Source organism: Ctenopharyngodon idella, chromosome 14, assembly GCF_019924925.1.
Source record: "Ctenopharyngodon idella isolate HZGC_01 chromosome 14, HZGC01, whole genome shotgun sequence".
NCBI classification, from domain to species: Eukaryota; Metazoa; Chordata; class Actinopteri; order Cypriniformes; family Xenocyprididae; genus Ctenopharyngodon; species Ctenopharyngodon idella.
This window is the reverse complement of record NC_067233.1, coordinates 6780198-6800146: the sequence shown is the minus strand read 5'-3', so window position 1 is coordinate 6800146 and position 19949 is coordinate 6780198. Positions and strand designations below refer to the sequence as shown.

General features: G+C 36.3%; 3 protein-coding genes and 1 long non-coding RNA gene across 4 annotated transcripts; 2 read left to right on the top strand and 2 right to left on the bottom strand.

Moving 5' to 3' along the window:
• Positions 1-11: 11 nt before the first annotated feature.
• On the bottom strand, positions 12-10411 carry LOC127494427 (uncharacterized). The gene is made up of 2 exons (XR_007924867.1): positions 9349-10411; positions 12-458 (listed from the first exon to the last, which is right to left on the bottom strand). It is a non-coding gene; the product is annotated as an uncharacterized LOC127494427 (long non-coding RNA).
• LOC127494425 (leukocyte cell-derived chemotaxin-2) lies at positions 5876-7742 on the top strand. The gene is made up of 5 exons (XM_051860322.1): positions 5876-6028; positions 6429-6461; positions 6568-6658; positions 7116-7261; positions 7448-7742. Exons 1-5 carry the CDS (start codon positions 5989-5991, stop codon positions 7612-7614), a joined length of 477 nt encoding a protein of 158 aa, XP_051716282.1. The 5' UTR covers positions 5876-5988; the 3' UTR covers positions 7615-7742.
• A 3559-nt stretch (positions 10412-13970) lies between the features above and the next one.
• On the top strand, positions 13971-16353 carry LOC127494426 (leukocyte cell-derived chemotaxin-2). The gene is made up of 5 exons (XM_051860323.1): positions 13971-14300; positions 14678-14710; positions 14817-14907; positions 15518-15663; positions 15834-16353. Exons 1-5 carry the CDS (start codon positions 14261-14263, stop codon positions 15998-16000), a joined length of 477 nt encoding a protein of 158 aa, XP_051716283.1. The 5' UTR covers positions 13971-14260; the 3' UTR covers positions 16001-16353.
• A 259-nt stretch (positions 16354-16612) lies between these two features.
• fgl1 (fibrinogen-like 1) lies at positions 16613-19179 on the bottom strand. The gene is made up of 7 exons (XM_051860321.1): positions 18962-19179; positions 18655-18829; positions 18375-18534; positions 18199-18296; positions 17843-17931; positions 17397-17584; positions 16613-17175 (listed from the first exon to the last, which is right to left on the bottom strand). Exons 1-7 carry the CDS (start codon positions 19028-19030, stop codon positions 17016-17018), a joined length of 939 nt encoding a protein of 312 aa, XP_051716281.1. The 5' UTR covers positions 19031-19179; the 3' UTR covers positions 16613-17015.
• Positions 19180-19949: the final 770 nt, after the last annotated feature.

Genomic DNA, 19949 nt, shown 5'->3' with positions numbered 1-19949 from the left:
TGAGTAGCCTATACAATGATCAAACATATTTATTTTTATTGGATAGTGTTGGAGCGCAACTGTATGAAAAGAAACTGTCTTTTTTTATTACAAATCATGTAAACATAAAGGCAGATAAAGGGTCTTTACTTGATGTGGGCTATAGGCATATAATGCAGATTGCAGAATAAAGCATGAACTTCTGGGTTTGAGTAAGAAATGTTACTATATATGCTTCTAAAAAATGTCTACCTCTCTGAAAGTGTAAACCTATACTTATGGTATAGATATAGACTGGCAGAAGCAAATGCACGAGTGTACATCATTATATACATAAAGACACAGATAAGTGTGTATGTCTGGTTTATAAAACCACAGTTACTGTGTCCTAGATTGACTCAACAACAAACGGTCCTTTGATTTCATTCTTCCTTCTCCCTTTGTGTTTGAATCGTCTTTCTGCTGCATTCTGGTTTCTCCTGTCACAGAAACAGAAAAGGAGAAACATGAACTGAACTATCTGGATATAACAAAACTGACAGTTGAACCGATTCTGTGCTGTGGTTTATTTGCAATCAGACTGCAATAATTTAACCGCACATCGTTCGACTTCTACATTAGCTTCTTTAATGATACATTACAGCCTTTAGACATGCTCCACAAACTCCTAATAAAAGTATATTTTGTTCACTTGATTTCCCACATTCAGTGGTTTAGAAGTGTTGTTATTTTACAGTAGACAACAGAAGAAGTTGATCAAAAAAGTTCATCAAAGTTGTCCTAAGAAGAAGGACAACTTTGATGAAAAGTTTTGATCCACTTCAAGTGTTGACTACTATATATTGATTTAAGAATAACACATGGACAGACTTCATTTGCTTTTAGCAAATACTCATTGGTACACACTGGCAAATTCCCCAGAAGCATGCTGTCAAGGGTTTATATTTACTTTAAATGGCTCATGAATTGAGAAATTAAATTTTGACGTATGGTAATTGTACAAAAAAAATATCCTGTAAGTTTTCAAAATTACTTGTTTTGGATTTTGTCTCAGCATGATGTCATGTAGTAGTAAATGCGAGAGATGCAGTGATGCCAATTTAGCAGCTTTTCAGACTACCGGGGCAACAGTTTTTTCTGTAACTAGCAACAAATTTAGCTACTTTTAAAATTTATTTGAGGACTTTATCAACTTTTCAAAAGTTGCTAACCCAAACAGGAACAGGGAAACCTAAAAAAAAACTAAAACACAATGAAACTAAACATAACCTTTACATTACACCCCCCTCCCGGAAGGTGCATCCTCGCACTGTAGCAATAAACAAAGTCCAACAGAGGAGGAAGGGACACTGGGAGGAGCTGACAGAGGGAGGCATCATGGAGGAGATTATGGAGGGAGGAACCAGGCAGGAGATGGTGGATGGAGGAGACAGCTGACGACCCCAAACACAGCCAGGACGAAGGCCCATGACAGAACAAATGGTGGAAGGAACCAGATTGAGTCAGATGTCCAATCCAGGAGAGTTGGAGACCCAGGTGGATCCGAGGAGACACAGAGACACCATTGGTCCTGAGGGCCAATGTGGAGTCACAGGCTCAGCGGCCTGAGACAGAGCCTGGGGATCCATTTGCCAAGGCAGAGCTGGAGACCCGAAGACCTGAGGCAGAACTGATCAGCAGAGTGGAGTAAACAAAGGAGCAGAGGAATTAACGGGAGCCAGTGAGGAACTGGCTGTCTTAGGTAGAAGAGGCAGCAGAGGGAGGCTGGATGGGATAAGTGGAGACACAGGAGACTAGGAGATGGGTGGGAACAGCAGCAACATGGGGTTTTGGGGAATAACCTCTTCAACTTCCTCAAATAATTCTGCAGAGACCAGGCTCAGCTCACCCTCTGCAGTAGTGGTATAGGTGGGGCTCCAATCCATGCCCTCATACTCCACGAGAATGCCCAGAGGAAGGACGGTGTTGCCGGCTCTTGCATCTGGTCAAACTTCCTACTGGGCTTGAGATCGGGGACGAAGTTAGGCTCAGGCATTGTCTCTGACGCAGTTTCTGTGGTGGGTGCAGGCTCTGGGTCTGTGGTGGGCTTAAGCAGGTTGTCCGTGATGGGTGTGGTAGACGGCTGGCTGGGCTTTGGGTCCGGAGTGAGTGTGACGATTGAGTGACTGGCAAATTCCTCCTCCACCTCACCCACAGTAAACAAGGATCCACATTTAATGAGCACCAGATCTACAAAATCCATAAATTTCCTTTGAGGACCATCAGTAATTTTGGGATTTAAAACAGTCTATAAAATGAAATGAGTGCACTGTCAGGGTAGTGTGTAATATGGGCAGTTCAAAGGGAGTGTTAAGAAAAAAAATTATGTACATCAATAACTTAATAACTTCAATACCCTGCATTTATTGCATTTTACTTTTTAAATTTTCCATTTTACCTTAAACTATACCTTTACAAGTCTCACTGAAAAGTGTACACAGTTACTAAGCACAGTAGCATATCAATTTTGCTTAACACCTTTATTACTACCTTATCAGCCCTTTCAACAACGGTTTATTAAAACTTGTCAACTACAGTCTCAGACATATAGGCGTACGTACGTCTATGTATACTGTAGTGAGCTAAATGAAGGAACACGCTTGTGATTTTAAAAATGCAAACAACATGGAAAAGAGCGCAGGGTGTCGGGTAACGTGTTTTCAGAAGTTGAACTTGACACAGCGCTTTAAAACGCGGTGCGAGAAACTGAAAAAGCTGATGAGATGCGGTCAAAGACGCCTGTTTAACGCATTAATCTATATGTTTAGATGGAAAACGACATTTTCTCTTTATTTTTTCATCACCACTAGGCTAGCTAGGGTGAAAAAAGTGCAAGAAAAATCTATATTATTTGACATTTATAACGTGAGTGAATATTCAAAAGATCAGGGTAGCTACTCACCAATAGCAGATTACAATACAAAAGAAGAGGACAATATCTCTGTTGTTATCTTCTGAACTATTCCGAGATGTGTATAAAGTCTGCAGTTTTTGCTTCATATTTCATTGCTCTCAAATATGATGGCTGTTGTCGAGGCGCTATTCCTACGGCTTGCACAGACTAGTCGAGAGATCGACTACTTCAACCACTAGTCGGCGCTGTCGGAAACAATCGACTACTCGAGCGTGCATTAACCATAAATTAATTCAAAATGCGCATGTCACCAACAGACACCATGCATCAGATGTGTGGAAGTATTTCATCAAGGATGACAAAAATATCGTAATTTGCCAGCTCTGTAAGACTACTTTAAAATACAACAGAAGTACGACAGCTATGCACAACTACCTACGATTGAAACATCCAACAACAAAGGCAAATGTTAGTATGACGCACACCACAAAGCAAACGAGCATTGATGAATTCTGTAAACAAATATGACTCTCTAAAAGTGGACATTGCGTCTGAAATGAAAGGCAAGAACGTCTCCCTCACTACTGATCTCTCGATGCGCTTGTATTTCTAAATGCAAACCAGCGATCCATGAGCTCGACCAAAGACTGCGTGTGGGGAGAGGACGATAGCAGTGATGACTTGTGTTAGTCTATAAACTTTCAAGCCGACTGAAGTAAGATTCTATTCGTTCATTATTACTGTTAAAAACTTGGTAAATATTAAAGTTATTATTATAAGTTATTATTAAATTACAGTATGCATGCAGCCATGCACATATAGTTTGCATATACACCATGAATGTTAGGATTAAAATGTTGCATGCAGCTATTTATTTGGCTTTACTCCGTTACATGAAAATTTAAAATATGTAATGTCATAATTATAATGTTTTGAGAGTTTACTTATGTAATTGTTGCATTAGGCTATGAATTAATAAACATTTATTGATAAGAACTATTTCATGTCTTTTCATTTACAGTAGCATTAACCACGAGTAGTCGAGTAACTCCAGTATTGTTTTGATAAGAAATCGACTAGCAGAAATTAGTAGTCGTGCAACCCCTAACGCGTGAGCCGTAGCTGAACATGAAATGACTCCTCCCCCAGTAAAACCATTGTTGATAGGCACATTTACAACATTTATTAAACCTTATTTTATTTTATTTTTTAGGTTTTTAATGACTTTTTTAATGAAAGTGACACAGAGTAAAAAACAGGAAAATCATTAGAAAATCTTTGGGGGGGCTGGGCCGGTGCTAAGCACATTTCTGGTGGGGCTATAGCCCCTGCAAGCCCCAGCCTAGTGCCGCCACTGAGAACAGTCCACAGGAGAAAACCAACACAACAGCTTTACCAAAGCAAATAATACTGGACAATGAGTAGAACTAAACAGAGGACTTAAATACAAAGGGAAAAACAAACTGAACAAGAAACAGGTGCACAAAGCAATCAGTAACCATGACAACAAATAATGAATGAGAACTCAGGCAAACAGGAACAGGGAAATCCAAACTAAAACACAATGAAACTAAACATATACCCTTACACACAGTTGGCAAATGTTTCAATGTAATGAGATAAACACCTTTCTGTAGCGTCTTCATTTCAACAATAATATAATGTCCTAAAATACAATACCAGCTTACAAATACATAAGGAATAAATATAAATATTTGAAAGATTTTATGTTTAAAAGTGTTGGCATTGAAGTAAGGTAGACAGAGGGTCTTTTGTCCTCTGTTGAAGCTGTAGTCTATACTATAACATCTGGTTTTCTTTACCGGAACAACTTCCCTGCAAGATATGAGGCTCCTGGGCCAAATGGGTAGACAGGGAATGGTCCCTGCCTTTTGTATTACAAGTATGGAAGGGGTCTTCTTGGATCCCCAGGAAGGCATGGATACTTAGCCGGAAGATGACCGTATTTAGACTTGTTTTTCTATATGTATCACATTCCTATACCATGAGCTATATGATGTATTATCGCTCTCATTGGTTAAATCTATCCTACACCCCTTGTACTCTTTCTATATAATCTCTGACCCAGCTAAATAAAAATGAGACTTTTTAATGTCCCTCAGCGCTGAGTGATTGTTCATTCAATTGCTAATTAAGAGGACTGGGATGAGGCATGCTTCGGGACTAATTTCCTAACAATATTTATTCCTTATGTATTGTCTTTTTTAATTCCATATCAGACTCAAACATGCATAGCTGAATTTCATCAGCTGCCATTTCTCAACATCGGAAGTTTTCAAAACAATTCCTCTCATATAATGGCAGGGACGTTGAAAATTAATTTAATAAGCAAAACTGTCACCCTGTCATAGAAGTGGCCATTTACTTCCAAGTCTTGAATGTGGCATGCCCATCAAAACTGAGTGTTTCAAAGAGAGGGTCAAAAACAGGATAGAACATGGTCTATTATCTTTAAATAAGGATGTTCTTAATCTAACTAACATTACAAGTGGACCTCAGAGATCATCTGAACATTTAAAAAAAAAAAAAGGCAGTTCATGACCCCTTTAAACATTGATAAAGACTCAGTATGTTCTACATGTGTTTATAAATTAGTATTGGAGTGGTGAGGTTAGTGGTGAAGCCTATTAAATAGATTTTGACTGGTGAATTTCCTAATGCATAGCCAAAGTATCACTTTTAGAGTTTTTGAGATACTTTGCATTTGAGATTTTATCATTTTTTTTATCATTTTTATCATTATATTTGCACTGTGGTTGCACGATATGAGTTAACTGAAAACCAAGCAAAATAATTAACCATGAGAAAAACTAAAATGGTCATAGAGTGATTTTGAGAGTTTCATTTACATTTTATGTTTTACACTGGCTTATTTTCACTGCAACAGAAAATTCTATTTAAAATTTGGACTCTAGGTCTGTTGTCCCTATTTTGGCTGTTATGCAATTCCTTTGTGTTTGCAACATGTATGTTTGTTGAAATCAGGATTTCCCCATGACCCCAGTCAAAGTATAAAGTCTCACAGTTAAATTAGCCATACAGACTGGGGACGACAGCGGAGAAAGAAACATCTGAAAACAAACACTTATAGCATCATGAGACTTTACATCCTTCTCAGTTTTCTGCTTTTGGCTGGTGAGAAATTACAATTTAACTTAATGCATCACTGCCTGCAATTTTATTCTAAAACTTGTAAAGGAGGAAGATAAGAAAACATTGAGTCTATGCACAAATGAAGCATAATTAATTTTGACAATGTTTATGTTCTAAAATGTACATTTATTTTAATTACATTTAACTACATTTAAATCTAAATTTTGAGTTTTTTTGTTAACATTTTTTAATTTGATGAATTTTACTGATGTTTTTTTGGTGGTGTCATTAATAAACACTGAAAAGGATAAAAACGTGCAAAGTAAACCTTGCAAAAACAATCCAATATATATATATATATATATATATATATATATATAAATTATTATTGAAATATATTAATTATGCAAATTAAAGTCTCAAATGTGTGTCTCGTTTTCAGTGCTTTGCAGCTCTCTTGTTGATGCTAGCCAAGGTATGTAATGTAAATGAAGAAAAAGACAAACAGGAAGACAAATATAAAGACAGACAAGAAACATAAAGTAAAACAGAGATGAGTTAAAAATCTTTTCATTTCACAGTGAAATTTGGCACCCTCTGCAGAGGTAACCCAAGTAACCGTAAAAGAGGATGTGATAAAAAGTATGGCTGTGGAGACTATGGAGCCAGCCGGTAAATTGTGTTTTCTTCTGACTGTCCGTATATAAAGCTCTATTTCTCAAGCAAAATTTGTTTTATCTGACTTCTCATAGCTCTTCCCAGAAGTCACTGATGACACATTTAACAGAAAACACATTTGTACTGGAGGGTGTGCTGTGATATATTGATAATATCATTCCATTGTTTTGAGTGTGTTTCCACACAAATTTGACACACCTAATAACTCAACTTAACACAAGAGCTAATTCTGTACCATAGACACCATACTAATAAAATAAAATAAATAAAATCCATAATCATTTATTCACCCTCATGTTGTTTACAACCTGTAGACCTTCTTTCTATCATAAGAAAAACAGAAGATATTTTGCAGACTGACCACATGCAAAATGGAGGTCACATGGAGTAAATCATGACAGGAATTAAATTTTGGGGTTAACTGTTTTTATTATGTTTGTTTGTGCTGCAGTGGGAATCGGAAACATATGGGTCTTGACATTGTGTGTGCTGATGGAGACACAGTTCTTGCTCCATTTGATGTGAAGCTGAATGGCAAAGCTGCACCATACATAAAGAACAATGCTATCAATGATGGCATTAACTTGAGCGGAGAAGGTGCCAAATGTTAAATGTTCTAAAGCATGAATAGCAATGTAGCAAAAGTTTCTTTTAGAGACTATAGGTCATATCATGTTTGTGGAAAATAATGTGTTTGCTTGATAAAATACTACTACTAATAATATAGACATGTGGAATAAGATTTAAGCATAACCTTACAATAATCTTATATCTGCTTGGCAGGTCTCTGCTTCAAGCTGTTCTACGTTAAGCCAGACCGTTACTCTGGGACCCTGAAAAAAGGGCAGAAGATCGGAAGTCTGCTCCCAATGCAGAAGGTTTATCCTGGCATCACTTCCCATGTTCACGTTCAAATGTGTGACAAATCAGATCCCACAAAGTACTTCTAATGCTGATGGAGTTGATGACCACCTGCAACTATCAAACCACTTCAGAATCTTCTGTCATTTATATCAGCTTTATTTCTTCATGCTGGTGCCCAGCACTTTGCAGTCTAACAATAAAGTTCTGAAGACTACTATGTTCTCAGTGTTACATGTAGTAAATAGTGCCTAATAGCATATAAATCATCCTTTTTTGAGACTAATGCAGTAATGAATGTTCTAATGAATGTTCATGTTTAGTTTGACCTGCTTTTATTTTTATGTCCTTTTGTGTGTAACCTCTATTCTTGACTCTTTGTAGCAACCATTAAAGTGTTATTTCACCCAAAAATGAAAACTCTCTCATAATTTACTCACCCTCATGTCATTTTAAACCTGTAAGACTTTCGTTCATCTTTGGAACACAAATGAAGATCTTTTTGATGAAATCTGATAGATTTCTGTCCTTCCATTGACAGTCTACACAACTACCGCTTTGACGCTTCAAAAAGTTAATAAAAAGATCATAAAACTAATCCATATGAATTGAGTGGTTGAGTCCAAATTTTCTGAAAAGACACGATCTCTTTATATGATGAACAGATTTAATTTAGACTTTCATTCACATATAAGATTCATCAACTCACACATCATTTAGTAAATGGAAGCTCAGGCATGTTTGATTGATGTGCGAGAACCAATGAGGTTCATTCTCGCGCATCAAGCAGTTATGGTTGAGCTTCTGTTTGTGTTTGCTGATCAAAGTATGTAAATAAAAGCCTAAATTCAATCTGTTAATCATAAAAAGTGATTGAGTCTCTTCAGAAAATTTGGACTAAACCGCTCGATTCATATGGATTAGTTTTACAATCTCTTTATGAACATTTTGAAGCGTCAAAGTGTTATTCGCATAGATGGTCAAAGGAGGGACAGAAATCTCTCAGATTTAATTAAAAATATCTTCGTTTGTGTTCTGAAGATCAACGGAAATCTTTGGAACGGGTTTGGAACGACATGAGGTTGAGTAAATTATGACATTTTATTTTTGAATGTTCAGAATTTTTGTTTAAGCTAACCCTTTAATTACACATTTAGCTAAGGTCTATTTTACAGGTCAGTGCAGAAAACCACAGAGAGAGAGAGAGATAGTCTTTGAGAGCGTGGTGAAACAGTGCCCTTACAATGAAGCAGAAACAGTGTGCAGCATTTGCTATTTGAGTCACTGTGTCAAACTGCATGCATAGTCACATATGGCACAGATCTAAAAGGATGTGGCCAAAATGTCATAGCTCAATGTGACAAATAATGACGCACATCTAGTCATAAAGTGAAATATATTTGAATGTAATTTTTCTTCTTACCACCCATGGCATCATACACTGTCAGAAAAAAATGTGCAAAATGTGTACCTTTAGGGGTACAACGGCTTGTGAATACTTTTAAAGTAATAATATGTACCTTTAAGGTACTAATATGTACCATTTAGGGGTAAAAAAGGTAAAGATGTACCTTCTCACGGTCGAGCGGCGCTTAAGACGGAAGTATAATTAGAGTTAGGCCTATAGGTTAAAAATATAAGCTAACCCCAAACAATTCTGCTCTAATAACATTAACAATCTTAAATAGGCAAACAATATGTTTTTATTACCAAGTCACGTATTTTTGGCGGGAGGACAAGACAAGACAAAGTTGGCCAAATACACAAAACATATCGCGGGGTGTTTCATACAAATATAAACTGATTTAACAAGAATTACATACCTCTCAATTTCTGTAATTCTTCGTCTTCGGTGAATTATATCCCAGCTTCTCTCATCTTTAGCAGAAGATCCGTCGTCAGTTTCTGATCTGAGAAACGATCGGGCCGTCCAACCGTCGTCTGTGCTGCTCGCGCGGGCTACATTTGAATTTGAGAGACTGACTGACTGCGTGTAATATTTAAAAAGAAAAAAAAAAAAAATTCGCCCACGTTGTGTCTTGGTTAAAAAGAATAGTATATAAACATTTGTCTAGCTTGAAATAATGCTCAAGTGCACGAATTTCATGCACTTGCATGGTTTGGCAGTCTCGAACCACCCACTCCCTGTCAACCTTTCAGTCACACGATTACCTTGTTTGTTGATTAAATGGTAAACACGGACCCTTTGACAGAAACAAATATGTAGCCTACCTTATTTTCCCCAAAATGGTATATATTAGTGCCTTAAGGTGTAAATATGACCCATTGAGGGTACAACCAAAGCATTTGTAGCCTACCCTAAAATGCTCACAATGTAGGCTACCCAACCGTAGCTACCCTTTTTTTTGACAGTGTATAAATTACTTGTGATTCAGTTAAGTATATACGCAACACATGTACATAATCACTGAGTATTTATTTCAGGTATTTTCTGTTGAATTTAACAGTAGGCCATTGGACCTCATTTTAAATTACAGTACCATCAAGTGGTGAAGTGAATTTGGCCTGCTTTCTTTTATCATTTTCCCATGCTTTATCCTGATATGCTGCTGAATAATCTGTACTGGGAAAACCTCCCAATGTTCCTCATATTTCAAATAACGGTCACAATGGCTTTCTAATTAGTCAGTGATGGGTAAATGTGTGTTTTTATTTATTTATTTATTTATTTATCATCATAACCGATATTATGTTCCCACATTCAGTATAAATTAAATTGTGGATTTAGTGATAACAGGATTGGCCACAGGAGGGAAGCAGTGTACATAGACGGGAACCAACTAGTGTCACGTATTAATATTTAATTTGCCCAGTTAAGCAGCTTGACAGCATTATTCACATTCTACATTATGTTGTATTTTACAGTATTAGTCCTCTCAGTGCATAAAATCTATGCTAATATTATCATATAATATTGCTTTCTTGAGATATTTAAATTTTTAAAGGGTTAGTTCACCCAAAAATGAAAATTATGTCATTTATTACTAACCCTCATGTCGTTCTACACCCGTAAGACCTTCGTTCATCTTCAGAACACAAATTAAGATATTTTTGATGAAATGAGTGAGGTCTCTATTGCCAGCAATGTCACTGAACCTCTCAAAATCCAGAAAGGTACTAAAGACATGTAAAACAGTTCATGTGAGTACAGTGGTTCTTAATATTATGAAGTGACGAGAATACTTTTTGTGTGCCAAAAAAACAAAATAATGACTTTTCAACAATATCTAGTGATGGCCGATTTCAAAACACTGCTTCGAAGCTTTACAAATTTTTGTTTCGAATCAGTGGTTCGGATCGCGTAAACGAAGCCTCGTTTACTGAAATCACATGACTTAGGCAATCCGAACCACTGATTCGAAACAAAAGATTTGTAAAGCTTCAAAGCAGTGTTTTGAAATCACCCATCACTAAATATTGTTGAAAAGTCACTAGATATTGTTAAAATATTATCGCCGCTTTATAATATTAAGGTAGAACCACTGTATTCACATGAACTGTTTTAAATATATATTTAGTACCTTTCTGGATCTTGAGAGGTTCAGTGAGCCATTGGATTTCATCAGAAATATCTTAATTTGTGTTCAAAAGATGAACGAAGGTCTTACGGGTGTAGAACGACATGAGGGTGAGTAATAAATGACATTATTTTCATTTTTGGGTGAACTAACCCTTTAATATTTTTAAAGATGTTCTTGTTATTTTTAAACTATTTGCAATAGTATATTAAAATACACTACTCTAAATTTAAAGTGCTACAAAAAATTGTTATTATTGCTGATAGTTTCTTTTAAAATGTATGCATTTGTAACACTAAGCAAGTAGAAAAAATACAATATGAAATAAAAATGGTAACAATACCTATTAAAAATCAAATATATTTGAAAAGTACTGTAAATTTTGAGTCGTGCCACATAGAACCTGGGGACACTCCATGTACAATATGTGTAGCACCTAGCTTGTGTTTATCATCGGCAGCATGCTTCCATGTTGTCATGTTTTGTGTGGACACACAGTCTGTGAGAGCTCTCATTGGCTGCCTGTGCTTTATCACATTTTGTGTAAACACATGGCTTTAGCTATGTTTGTTTGTATGTGCCATGTGTTCTATTGTCTCAACCCTGCCCTTCTTGTTTTCTGATTATTGGTTCATTTGTCCCATAAAGCGTGTTAAGAAAAGTGGGGTTTAAAGTCCAACACCTGACTTGAATGAACTATGTCTGGCCTAAAGCAGTTCCATAAAGGTTATTTGAAGTTCACAAAATCTACTCATTTGAACCAGGTTCAAGTAGTCAATATAATTTTGTGTGCACACTATTCTTAAGCATTCTTATTTTACATCATTTTGTAAAATACAAGTAAACTTTGCAGATCTTTATAGAAAAGGGTTTTAACAATGTTTTTCATGCTTGTTCAATGTATACCATAAACAATTATTGCACATGCAGTTATGGCCAGAGCAATAAACTGCAATGTCTGTAATGTAAGATGTCTAAGGCAGTGTTTCAGGGAAACAGTGCCAAACCACATGTCAAGTCACCTTTATTTATACAGTGCTTTAAATAGTACAGATTGTTTCAAAGCAGCTTTACAGTGATAAACAAGAAAATGAATAAATCATGCAAACATGATTCAGTTCTGTTGCAAAGCTGCTCTAAAAAGACTAGTGTAATTATTCAGCTAAAATCAGTTCAGTGTTGATTCAGTTTGGTTCAATAATCGTGTAATGTTCATCAATTATGGAATGAGCATAAAGCTGCTCTGCAGAAAACAGTTTTGTCATAATCTATCTCAAATTCAGTTCAAGTTTACTTCTCATCCAGTAGAGGCAGAATGTCAGATAGTGGATTAATATCATTCACAATATTAATCTTAAACTGACAGAGTGTGTCTGCCTCTCGAACAATGCTAAGAGGACTGTTCCAGAGTTTGGGCTCTAAATAGGAAAAGGATCTACAGCCCACAATCCCCCCAGACTTGTTTGAGAACTTGGAAATGCATTGGTGGAAGAGTGGGGTTACATCTGGCATGCAAACTGGCAAACGTCCATGAAGACCACCCGCTTTCTTATTCACGGCCATGGAGACTACCTCAAAGCTGCACGGCAGCCTCTCAGAGCCACCCGCTCTCCCAGTCATGGCCACGGAGGCTGTCCCTGAGTTCATGGAAGACGTTCCAGAAGTCACTACCTACACCTTTCTTTTTTTGCCAGCAGACTCTTCTCTGTTCTCCATTTGTTTTTAAAATGGGTGATTTCCTGGAGCTTTGAGATTTAGCATGCTCCATCTCACTCGTGGTGACAACTAACCTATGCCACTTCCACACCATACACGCATCAAAGTAGCCATATCAACTTTTCTGTATTTATAAATGTGGGGAGACACGCACGGGCAGGTGACATAGGTATGCAATTTGCTGTGAAAACATCCTGTCCGGTCTAAAATATTATAATATGCTCAGCATAGTGAATCATGGTAAGACAAAAACACATTTTAGAAAAAGGATTGAAGATGTATTGACTCATTATTTAAATTTTGTTAATTTTGATCAAAAAAAGTTACATAGTGTACCTTTAAAATAAACTTCTAAATGTCTGTTCAGTCCCTAACAGACAACACAATTTAGTAAATGTGTTGCTTCTAATTAAGTGATAAAAAGCAGGTGCAACAACAATTGCACCAATAAAATGCGCAACACTTTATCTTTTACTACCAAACTATATGTAATATCTTATGAATTTAACTTACAGTGGAATGTTTTCCTTTCAGGGAAAGGCACGTGAGTTCCTGAACATGATGGGATTCATTTAGCCTCAAATACCGCTCCGAAACAGTATTCGAGATAGTATGGGTTTAGTGTGTGTTAAGGGCACTGAGCTTTGACATTTTTAAGACCTGTGACAGTCATGAGCACTTACTTCCTGTTGCATGCACGTGCTCTCAAGTGGCCGAGTCTGTGTAGGGGAATTACAGTTGAGGCACATAAAAAGACCAATATACTCAGTAAAGAGTCAAAGTTGAAGTTCAATCAATTGACAGAGAGTTTTCTGAAGACAAAGTTCTCCACACTTCCATATAAGCGATAGAAAATAAGTAAGAGGATCCAGCCTCAAACTAACTTAGGATAGAGAAACACTAGTACTTATAGTCATATGGATAAGTAGGTTTATTTGGACAGGCCCCAAGTTTCATTTGCCAAATGTGTTGTCGTGTGCTGTGTAGCACGCGGCTTGTGTTTACCATCGGCCGTGTGCTTTCATGTTGTTGTGTTATGTGTACTATAGCATGCGGCACGTGTTAATCATCGGTCGCGTGCTTCTATATTTTCATGTTTTTCTTCTTATCTGATTATATTATCTGATTATTGGTTTATGTGCCCCACTTGCTCTCCCTTCCTACCCTATCCTTCCCTATTTATTCTCCCTGTGTTCTCAGTCGTTGTTACTCATCCTGTGTGAACCTCTTTAGGTCATCCCATCATTTCCAGTCCTGTCCTGCCGTGTCCAGGGTTTTCTACCTATCCAGCTGTGCCGGTGGATCCTGCATTTTTTCCTCAGGGTAGATTTTGTTTGTTTTTGTTTTATTTTATCAATTACTAAAGCCAGCTGAACTTTGCATTTGAGTCCTCACTACATCCTTACCCACAAACCTGACACAAACAGACTGAGGACAACAGCAGAGAAGAAAGCATCGGAAAACAAATGCTTATAGGATCATGAGACTTTACATCCTTCTCAGTTTTCTGCTTTTGGCAGGTGAGAAATTACAATTTAACTTAAAGCTTCATTGCCTGCAATTTTATTCTAAAACTTAACTTGTAAATGCTGCTTATGAGTAAGAAAGCTATTGCACAAATGAAGCATATTTAATTTTGAAAATGTTTAGGTTCTAAAATTATTAAAAGAAGAAAAAGAACATTTTAAAAGAAAAAAATCTTCATACACCACACCTTAGCAAACAAGAATGTGTATTAAGATGAAGTTTTATTGTTACCATTTTTAAATTTGATGAAGTTTACTGATGTGTTGTGAAAAGAGTAAACATGCAAATTAACATGCAAATTAAACATTGCAAAAACATAAAAAACAGTAATTATGAAAATTAATGTCTCAAATGTGTGTCTCTTTTTCAGTGTTTTGCAGCTCTCTTGTTGATGCTAGTCGAGGTATGAAATATAAATGAAGAAAAAGACAAACAGACAGACAAATATAAAGACAGACAAGAAACATAAAGTAAAACAGAGATGAGTTAAAAATCTTTTTATTTCACAGTGAAATTTGGCACCCTCTGCAGTCGTAACCCAAGTAACCGTCAAAGAGGATGTGATAAAAAGTATGGCTGTGGACACTATGGAGCCAAGCGGTAAATTGTGTTTTCTTCTGACTGTCTATAAAGCTTTATTTTTCTCAAGCAAACTTTGTTTTATCTGATTTCTCCTCATAGCTCTTCCCAAAAGTCACTGATGACACGTTTAACAGAAAACACATTTGTATTGGAGGGTGTGCTGTGATATATTGAGTTCACTCCATTGTTTTGAGTGTGTTTCCACACAAATGTGACACACCCAACATTACAAAATATCTTTATTCTGCATCATACACTCTACATAGAACCCTAGGGTTCTTGATTCAATTTTAATGATACTTTTATGGCAAATGGATTCTATAAAGTAGACAACATTACTAATAAAATAGAACAAATTAAATCCATCATCATTTACTCACCCTCATGTTGTTTACATATGACCTTCTCTCTATTTTGGAGACTGACCAGACTGCTTTTTTTCCATACAATGGAAAATTTGGAGATTAATGTGTACTAAATGTACAATTGTCATAGATTTGAGAAGTAAGATTGAGAGCTAGGAAGAAGAAGAACTTACTTTCTACTTTATTTTGATCACAGGGAGTAAATGATGATAGGATTTAATTGTGGTGTTAATCTATTCTTATTATGTGTGTTTGTGCTGCAGTGGGAATCGGAAACATATGGGTCTTGACATTATGTGTGCTGATGGAGACACAGTTGTTGCTCCATTTGATGTGAAGTTGAACGGCAGATCTATGCCATACTCACAGAACAACGCTATCAATGATGGCATTAACTTGAGCGGACAAGGTGTGTACCAATTATTGAATGTTCTAAAGCATGAATATCAATGTAGAAAAAAATTCTTTTAGAGACATGTTTGTGGAAAATTAAGTGCTTGCTTGATAAAATACTACTACTAATATAGGACTAATATAGGTTTTGTACATCAAAAGCATCTCATATGATCTGTTTGGCAGGTCTCTGCTTCAAGCTGTTCTACGTTAAGCCAGACCGTTACTCTGGGACCCTAAAGAAAGGGCAGAGGATCGGACGTATGCTCCCAATGCAGAGGGTTTATCCTGGCATCACTTCCCATGTTCACGTTCAAATGTGTGACAGATCAGATCCCACCAAGTATTTCTGATGCCGATTTTGATGACCAACTGCAACTATCAAACCACTTCAAAATCTTCTGCCATACTCTAAAAAATAATTCAAGAGACCTGTTACAAATTAAATTCCAAGTTAAAAATGATCATTTATTGATTTAATTAAAACTTTTAAGCTGCAAACATTATTTTTTTAGTTCTTTAGTTCATAATAATGTTGATCATTACATTAACTTAATAGTGTGTGTAATTTAAACTCAAATTTCTGTTAATTGATTGATTGTTATTTTTTTGTTGAGCCAGCATATTTTTTTGTGTATATATCAGCTTTTTTTCTACATGCTGGTGCCCAGCACTTTGCGATCTAACAATAAAGTTTTTAAGACTATTACTGTATGTTGTCAGTGTTACATGTCGTAAATAGTGCCATTATAGCATATAAATCATCATTTTTTTACTCTATTCATCAGACTAGAAATGAATACAAAACACTGTCTGCTAATTGCACTGCATGCTCTAATGAATGTTCACGTTTAGTTTAAGCTGACCTGCTTTTATTTTTTATGTTCTTTTGTGTGGTGCTCTGACCTTTATTCTTGGCTCTTTGTAGCAACCATTTAGCTGTAGAAAAGTTCCTTTCAAAGAAAGACTTTCAAAGAAAGTTTACTTGGCGGCCAGACTGAAATCTCAAAAAATGCTTGCAAACTCACAATAAAAATAACATTTCAAATCAGCAACAAAATCTTACATGAACCTTCCCATAAATGTTGTTTTTAATGCTCAGATAGTGCTAAAAAGCCAATCTGTGGGGACAGAATTTGACATATTTAAATGTTTAATTCTTCAAATAAATGAAATTAAAGATACTATGATGGAACACATAAGAAAGCAGCAAAGATGTGTTTAAAAATGTATTGTGCTACATGCAGAAGAGCTTTTTGAACTACATATGCAAGTAGTTAAGAATTCAACTACTAAGCTGGACTACAAAGTTATTTTCCATCACCCACAAATTCATTGCCTTCATGGCTCAGATATCAGATCCATGAATTAAACATCATTAGGCTCAAAAATGGATGGTCTGATCTTCATCTGCACAGATTTGAGGGAGTACCACCAGCCATGCCATGGGTACCACACTATTCCATCATCAGTGAAGGCGCTGTAAGCTCCTCGGTGGTACAATCCATTCAGATTGGCAGAGTGACATCTAGAGGAATACAGGTGAAACAACATACAAAAAATTATTGGACACCTTTTGGTTGTCAAATGTTCATAGTTAATGTGATGAACTACACCTGTGGCTACTCTATAGGACATCTGTATGAACTTAAGAAGAACTGCCTTCATACATCCACTAAAATGACCTGTGTTGTAATTGTCATTGTCATTGTAAAGTGAAAAGCTCTGTCAGTGTTTTAAGGTGCAAACCTGTTAAACCACCAGCCACTCTTGTCCTCCTGAGCACAACTGCGGTCGTAGCGGTCATTATCCTTGTCTCGTGTGCTAAACTTCATTCCTTGGTGGCTGGCCCACCACTGAACCTCAGGATGATAACTGCCAGAGAGAGCGTCCCCTGCGTTTCCTGTGTATACACCAAACTGGAGCTGGTAATGGTTCTGAGAAGACAAATGGGATATTTAAAACGTTAACCAATCAAACAGTGCACACATATTATACCATTCAGACCAAGTCTATGAAGTCTATAAATTGTGATATTGTTTAACCGCTTATTTTTGTTGTTAATGAAAATAGAATATTTATACAGTCTTCTTTACTGATTTATTAGAAATTTCACAAGCCACCTGTTGGTTCATCATGGGCATCCACACATCATTAATCACAATATGAAGAGATTAATAAAAAACAGTAAAAACCTGTTCATTATCCACTTTGAAATTTCTGTACACTGCAAAACGGTGGCTGCCCTCAAAGTCTTCCAGATTGATTCTCAGGGTGTAATCATCTGCGTAACAGAAGGTGTTTTATTGAAATAACTGAAAAACATATATCATATAATAAGGAATAATTACAGTGGGCTGTTGAATTATTATAAATATTTTTTTGTTGTTGTTTGTTATATTGTTATATTTATTTTGATTAGAATGTTCATCAGCCAATCAGAATCAAGCATCCAACATCTCTATAATATAATTCGGATAAATTATGGCATATCATGACACATTACATCTGTTTCAGTTTGTATGCATTTTAGATGTATAGATTCACTCACCTTGAGATGTCAAATAATGTAGATTGTCATTCCCTAACCAAAACTCCCCATTAGAGGACTTCATGTCACCAAATCCTGTTTTGTAATCATTCCAGTCTCTAAAAAAACAAAAAAAAATCATGTCTCATTTATTAAACAGCACACATTTCTTCTCATAACAATGAACTTTTCCATACCGGTCAAATGACTGACTGCCATCTGAGCGTCTCTGGAAGACTGTCCATCCACCCCCCTCTGTCATATCGCAGTACACTTTGATTTTGGTTGGGCTAAGCAGTGGTTTAATCATGTAAAATCCACTCCTCGTGCTCCCATTTTTGAAGATCTGAGCACAGTCTGTATATGGCAGATTGATTTTTGTTAGTATTGCTTTGTGCTGTTATAATCAGACAAATACAACATATTTACACAGGGACAGTGAATACCATATCTTAATAAAATAATATAGATTTTGACCCATGTACTGTTTGTCTCCCATGTCATAAAATGAGTCCTCTTTTTGGGAACGTTCATCCATCTGGTTGAGATTCATTAATCGTTGAATAAGTTGCTGTTGCTTTGTATGGCGAACTTCCAAACTCTTCAACTCCACCCTAAGACGCTCTATCTCATCTTGACATATATCAGGTTCCTAAATGCACATGATACACAGAATGACCACTGTAAATTCACCATAAAAATAAACACTTTTTAATTTACCTGTAACCAAAGGTAATTTCAACACACAAGAAAGTAGCAGAATGAATGTTAAGACAATACTTACAGAGTCTGACAAATCCAGAGTACAAAGCATCCAAATGATGAACAAAACTGACATCGTAGATGTACTCATTTAATGTCGTATTTAAAGATGGAAGGTTGTACACCAAGTGACCTTGTGTTCAGTTCAATTTAAGCACTAAAGTACCACTACAAACACAACTGGTACAAATGCTCTTGAGGTCTGTTCTGGTGCCTGACAAAATTTCCTGTGGTTGGAAGTGCATACTTTGAGCTGAGTCACTGTGGATCAAAACAGATGTGCAGATAACTACAAACAGCTCCCCAAAACATTTGACATCAAAAGCAGCACCAAAACTGTTCTGTAAAAGTGAAAATTATGATACGTTTGACCTCAGTCCTTCAATTTGTTCAAGTAAAATTTGAACAAATTATTGACACTCCAGTTAAGAAGTTATATCATTTTTGTAAATATAATACATGAGATTATTTGTTAACAAAATAAATAGAACAATCATGATTAAAGAGTGTCTGATCCACAAGGACGGATACCTGATTTGATACACCCATAAAAAAGAAATGGGAAAAACATGTGTGACGCACATTAATCCTAGAGGTGTTTCACTCAAAAAATAATGTTTGTTCTGATGGTAGACATGCATATACACAACAAAAGTAAATCTGTTCATATATATATATATATATATAAATATATGGCGCTCGGCCAAGGGAAAGAATTTTTTTTTTTTTTTTCCCTGGCCGAGCACCTTCCGTCCATATGCAGCCCACCAAAATATTCATCCAAACATAGACCTCTCTATATATAAGCTGAATCAATAATAAATTGTAAATGTGTTCAACATTCTGCAACAAATATTTTTTGAATGTTCTAGACTATATAAGCCGTAAAATGAGTAAGATATTAAAAATTAACGTATGGCTTCAGCAGGCATGTATAATGATACTAAGCGAGGCAGCGGGTGCCTGAACCCTCCCCAGCTCTACAGCGCCCCCCAGTTTTCCCCACTGTA